The sequence below is a fragment of the Panicum virgatum genome, chromosome 3N (genome assembly GCF_016808335.1).
Source record: "Panicum virgatum strain AP13 chromosome 3N, P.virgatum_v5, whole genome shotgun sequence".
In the NCBI taxonomy this organism is placed as follows: Eukaryota; Viridiplantae; Streptophyta; class Magnoliopsida; order Poales; family Poaceae; genus Panicum; species Panicum virgatum.
In genome coordinates, this window is record NC_053147.1 from 47,298,474 (window position 1) to 47,304,358 (window position 5,885).

A 5,885-nucleotide genomic window follows, 5' to 3' on the forward strand; every position below is an offset into this window, starting at 1 on the left:
AATGGAATAGTAAAAATGCGATGCTACGACCAGTCCAAACATGTGCTTCGTGCCCGTCGATTGCGACCACGTAGAGTCCAGTGGCGGCGTCCAGGACGGCTGACCGCAAAAGTTCGTTGCATTTAAATCGAACTAGCCGCCGCTGAAAAATCAACTAGCCGGCGCGGAGGCAAAGGGGGGCTGGCAGTGGCAGGAGCCATGCATGCACCCTCCCTTAGCCGAGCAAGTCAACTGGTCGTAGAAAATCACATGATTTGTTGAGACGGTATGAGCTAGCATGTTGCATCCTGCCCGTCACCTTTCGCATTTTTATTGTGGTGTACTCCTGGTAAAGAAAGTCATTTTGGATAAAATTTGAGTCAAACATTAAAAATATAAATCATCAAAAAAATTTAAGTTGTTGAGTTTACAAATATGAAAATTATATGAATAAATTTGTCTTCAAAAATATTTTTATAAAAATTTACATACATTTTTTTATAAATATTTTTTTTTAAATAAGAGGTTAAAATTATATTTTGAAGACTGTGTCGCTATCCTAAATCCTAAATGATTTCCCTGGTACGGAGGGAGTACTGGTGACCCACCCGTCATCTCGGCTCTCTATATAAACCACAGCATCCTCATCGCCCTCGAAGCATCGCCCGGTACGGTCTCTGCTGCTAAGTCTGGAAAACTTTTAGCGGGGGCTGTGTGTGGCGGCCATGACGTCGTTGAGCCTTGCCACCTCGCTTCATCTCGCGTTGTTTGGGCAGCGGTGCCCCGCTGCTCGTCGACCTCGATCGGTAGCTGCGCGGGCGCCGCCGCCGCAGAGCCACCGCTTTCGCCGCCAGCCTCAGCTGTCGCTGCAGCCGCCGCGCGCGGGGCGGACTGCCGGCTCGCACGCCGGGCGCCGCGCCGCCGCGGGAGTGCTGGAGCGGCGTCAGAAGCATGCGCAGGAGGACAGGGCGACGGCGATCAGAGAGCGGCTCCTGGGCGCCGAGGCGCCGCCGCCCTCGGCGTACGACACGGCGTGGGTCGCGATGGTGCCGGCGCCGGCGGGGTCCGGGTCCCCTCCTGCGCCGCGCTACCCGGGGTGCGTGGACTGGATCCTGCGGAACCAGCGACGGGACGACGGGTCGTGGGGGCCCGGCGACCCCTCGCTGCGCAAGGACGCGCTCTCGTCCACGCTGGCGTGCGTGCTCGCCCTCCGGAAGTGGGGCGCCGGCGGCGACGCCGTCGAGAGAGGTACGTTGCCAACTAGCCATTCCGCGGCCGGCCGCCGCCTATGCATAATGCCGTCGTCTTTACATGCGCCGTTGCTCCAGGGCTCCGTTTCATCGGGCGCAACTGGTCCTGCGTGACGGACGGCAGCTGCGACGCGCCGGCCGGGTTCGGCGTCATCTTCCCCGGCATGGTCGCGCACGCCATCAGCATGGGGCTGGAGATCCCCCTGGTCCCCCAAGCCGACGTCGACGCCGTCCTGCGGCTGCGCTACAGTGAGCTCATCAGAGGGTTCGTCGGTCTCTTCCTCGTCGCCATCCGTGCCACCGGACAGCACTAACTCTCTGCTCTCGCCGATCAACTCAACAGAATGGCTGCTTCTGGAGGTAGCCAAGCTTTCATGGCCTACATGGCAGAAGGTTTGGGGGACTTACTGGACTGGGACCAGGCGGCGGCGGCCTACCAGAGGAAGAACGGGTCCTTCTTCGACTCGCCGGCCGCGACGGCGGCCGCCGCGATCCACAGCCACAACGACCGAGCGCTCGACTACTTGGACTCGGTCGTCGGCGAGTTCGGCAGCGCAGGTGCAAAACTAAGCTTAGTTTACACTTGCTAAGGAAGTTCAGATTTGTAGCTAGCTACTAGCTAGTAACGAACATTCATGGCGGCGGCGACCGTCACTTGCTGCAGTGCCCACCGTGTATCCTCGGAGCGCCTACTCCCGGCTTCGCATGGTGGACACTCTGGAGAAGATGGGCATCTCAAGGAGCTTCTTGTCAGAGATAAACACCACACTCGACATGATATACAGGTGGCGACTACGTACAGTTCATTGACTTGTAGCTTGACTGCATTGTTAGTAGACCTCACTTATTATCGGGGGTGGGTCCAAGTTAGGTCAAAAGACTTACTACTTTTTTCTTCGGCCTAATGCTAGCTGTCTTGACCCGACCATGAAGCTATGTTTTTTTTACCTCAGCCCATTCCGATACGTGATTGGATCCGATTCAGACTAGGTTAGGAAAATTTTGATTTTTTTTCTTTTAAGAAATGCTATTATTTCCATGTATTTTACGGTGAATGTTAGTTGCATGAAACATAATGTTCATATTGCGGTGGAAATTTTATATCCGAGAGTCAAACGACTTGATTAGTTTTTTCACATATTTTTCAATATTGCACCTATAGATTTTCGATGTTGGAACTATAGATTTTTGATGTTGTAATGGAGCGTCTGATAAGAAAGTTACCATCGGACGTCCATACGCTAGCAAGGCTTTTTATGACCGGGTCAAACTAGCTATGTTGGGCTTTTTACTTTTTCAGACTTAGATAAAAATTATTATATGCCGGCCTGATCCCATTTTTATGACGGGTATTAATTTCAATCCTAGCTAGCTTGTCCAGCAAATTGCTCATATCAGAGTCCTAGCTTGTCCAGCAAATTGCTCCGATCTAATTGTTAGAATTGCCCGCAGGTCCTGGCTCGCTAACGATGAGGAGATCATGCTGGACATGGCGACATGCGCGATGGCGTTCCGCCTCCTGCGTTTGCATGGATACGATGTCTCCTCCGGTAAGCTAAAGACCTCCAGTCTCCTGCTTGGTTTTGGTTAAAAATCCTCGCATTCGGATCGAAATCACCAAACTGAACGCAAAGCGTCGTCGTGGCGCAGATGGGTTGGCCCAATTCAGCAACGAGTCCAGTTTCCATGGTTCAATCCAGGGCCATCTCAACGACACCGAGGCGTTGCTAGAGCTGCTGAAAGCCTCGCACGTCCAGATCACGGACGACGAGCTGGTCCTGGAGAGCATCGGCTCCTGGTCGTCCCAGCTCCTGAAGCAACAGCTGTGTTCCGGCAGGATATCCAGACATGTTGACCCTGCTGAGGTAGCCGCTGCTATTGAATCTCTGCGACAAGGAAGCATTAGGACCCCTTTTCGATCTAGCGATTTGGTGGTCGGTGCGTTAGTTTCGTATGTGTGGGATGTTATATATGTTTTGTTTCCAGGTTGAACATGTGCTCAAATTTCCCTTTTACTCCAACGTGGACCGGCTAGAGCACAGGTGGAACATCGAACACTTCAAGAAGCAGAACTTCCAGAAGCTGAAGTCGGAATACCGGTGAGAAGAGATACATCATTGATTGTCGCCCTAGATTTTATTATATTATATTATATTATATTATTTATTTATTTATACATATATAGATATATACATATATATATATAGATATATACATATGTATATATCTATATATATGTATATATACAATTATACATACATGCATATACGCACACACACACATACATAATATAGCATCTGATGATTGATCTGATGAGATTTTAATCCCGTCCATCGATGGATCCGTCGTCGGATCAGCACTTGTGACGCAGATGAAGAAATTATGTCGCTAGCTGTGGATGAGTTCCACTCTTGTCAGGCTGCTTACCAAGAAGAGCTTCGGTGCATCGAGAGGTCCGGATCTCAAGAACTCCATCAACCCTCCTCATCGCTGGGGATGAGATGAGGAATTGAAATTCCCGTTCTACAAATCAGTGGGGATGAGATGAAACTGATCAAAACTTTTATTTTTCCCCCTCTACGATCCATCCATCTCTTTAACGTTTAAACAGGTGGGTGAAAGAAGTGAGGCTCGACGAGCTGGACTACGCGAGAGTGATGCCGCTGATCTGCCTGCTTCCGTCCGCTTCCACCATGTTCCCCGCCGAGCTGTCCGAGGCTCGCATCGTGGCAGCCAAGACCAACATCCTGGCAACCATCGTCGACGACCTCTTCGACGTCGGGGAGTCGAGGGAGGAGATGGAGAACCTCGTCACCTTGATCGAGATGTACCTGCCTCGGCCACACCTTAGAGATAACCTATCCTTCACCAGCTGATGCTTCGGTTCCTTCTGATCTGATGATGAATGGGTATGCAGGTGGGATGCGTACGAACGAGTTGGCTTCTTCTCGGAGCGTGTGGAGATCGTCTTCCGCGCCGTCTACGACACGAGCAACGACATCGCGGTGAGGGCCGCGGCGGTGCAGAACCGCAACATCATCCACCACATCGCCGAACGGGTAAGCCACGGCTCCATTAATTCCAGCAACGACGGACATCGATCAAGATCGAGCTAGCTCTAGCTGATGATGACAACGCTCTCTCTCTCTCTCGAACACGTGCACGTGCAGTGGGCGGAGTTGGCTAGGGTCATGATGGTGGAGGCGGAGTGGCGAATGAGCGGGCGCCGCCCATCCTCCTGTGCCGTGGCTGCCGACGCCGCACGGCTGGCAGCTCGTCCGCGCCGTGGCAGCCGGCGCCGCTCGGGCCGTCGGGTGCTTAACGGGCCAAACGGACCGGTAGGGCTGGCCCGGCACGCAAAATTGGCCTCGGGCCGTGCTCGTGCACAGTGCCTCGGCACGTGGGCCGGTCCGACCCGGCACGGATAAATAGTCGGGCCAATCGGGCCGGGCCTAATCATGCTGGGCCGAGTCGGGCCCGGGCCGTGCTGTGCCGGGCCGGCCCATTGGCCAACTATAGGGGGAGGTAGAACGAAACGGTGGCCGCGGGAGGGAGTGGGTATGCGCTGGCGGGTAAGCGGATTCGGTAAGAAAAAATTTTAGTTTTAGGCACAAACATCCCCTCACATTAAGTTTTTATGGGTTGACATCTTCGTCCACCCCATCCGCCGTGACAGATAGTCCGATGTGAGGGGTATGATGGGCCCGATCTCAGTGAGAAATATTTTCAATTATTTTCGATCTTTATAGTATATAGATTTTGAAAAAAAAAACTTGTTAGACAATCTTGCACGTTAACCTATTCCTGGTTTAGGCTTTGTTCGCTTATATGTTCAGTTATATGAGATTCATAATAAGGGTTTGCTTGGAAGACTGGTATTAAAACCAAAACAAGTGTAAAGTGTAAAATGCATCAGAGGGCCATCAACTTATAAGATGATGTCATTTAGGTCCATCAACTTAGAAATTTCACTTATGGGTCCATACTCTATAAACATGTAATTTGTGTCACTTAGGTCTACAAACTCTAAAAATTCATTAGTAGATTCGTAAACTTGTAGTTTGTTTCTCGTAATATGGGTGGAGAGGCGGAGGTGATGGCTTGGGAAAGGTGGAGGAGTTCACAGAGGACTCAACAACATGTATAGGGGATATTATGTCCTCCGTGACATGGGTGGCCGGATATGGTGGCGCTAGGTGTTGTGGTGAAACATCTCATAATGGCGTTAGATTTGGGTCAGTCCAGAGTAGTTCTCAATGAGGAATTAAAGGATACTTATGGATAGCGATATTGGGGCGATCTTTGTGGCCGCGTCTGTAACCCCACGACTCCTCATGGATGAACTTTATGGATCTAAAAATGTATTTTTGGAGCTTATGGAAGTGACACAAATTACAAGTTTATGGATCCAAAATGGACTTTCTGAGATTATGGGCCTATATTTTCAAAGTTTATGGATCTAAGTAAGATAAAATACAAGTTGATGGTTCTAAAAATGGACGTTTACAGTTTGTGGACCTAAATGACACATCTTACATGTTGGTGGACTTTAGTGCATTTTACTCAAGTGTAAATTAAATTACAAACTCCTGTTTTTTTTCAAGCTAAACTCAAAATTGCTGTTTTGTTGGTCGGTGATGCTTATTTTATTACAGA

At 50.4% G+C, this 5,885-nt stretch overlaps 1 protein-coding gene across 1 annotated transcript; it reads left to right on the plus strand.

Annotated features, from left to right (window-relative positions):
- Window positions 1-673: 673 nt before the first annotated feature.
- Window positions 674-5,073, plus strand: LOC120667842 (dolabradiene synthase KSL4, chloroplastic-like). The gene is made up of 12 exons (XM_039947838.1): window positions 674-1,227; window positions 1,308-1,494; window positions 1,573-1,787; window positions 1,894-2,014; window positions 2,682-2,779; window positions 2,880-3,094; window positions 3,216-3,328; window positions 3,587-3,682; window positions 3,841-4,056; window positions 4,147-4,288; window positions 4,400-4,505; window positions 5,066-5,073. Exons 1-12 carry the CDS (start codon window positions 705-707, stop codon window positions 5,071-5,073), a joined length of 2,040 nt encoding a protein of 679 aa, XP_039803772.1. The 5' UTR covers window positions 674-704.
- Window positions 5,074-5,885: the final 812 nt, after the last annotated feature.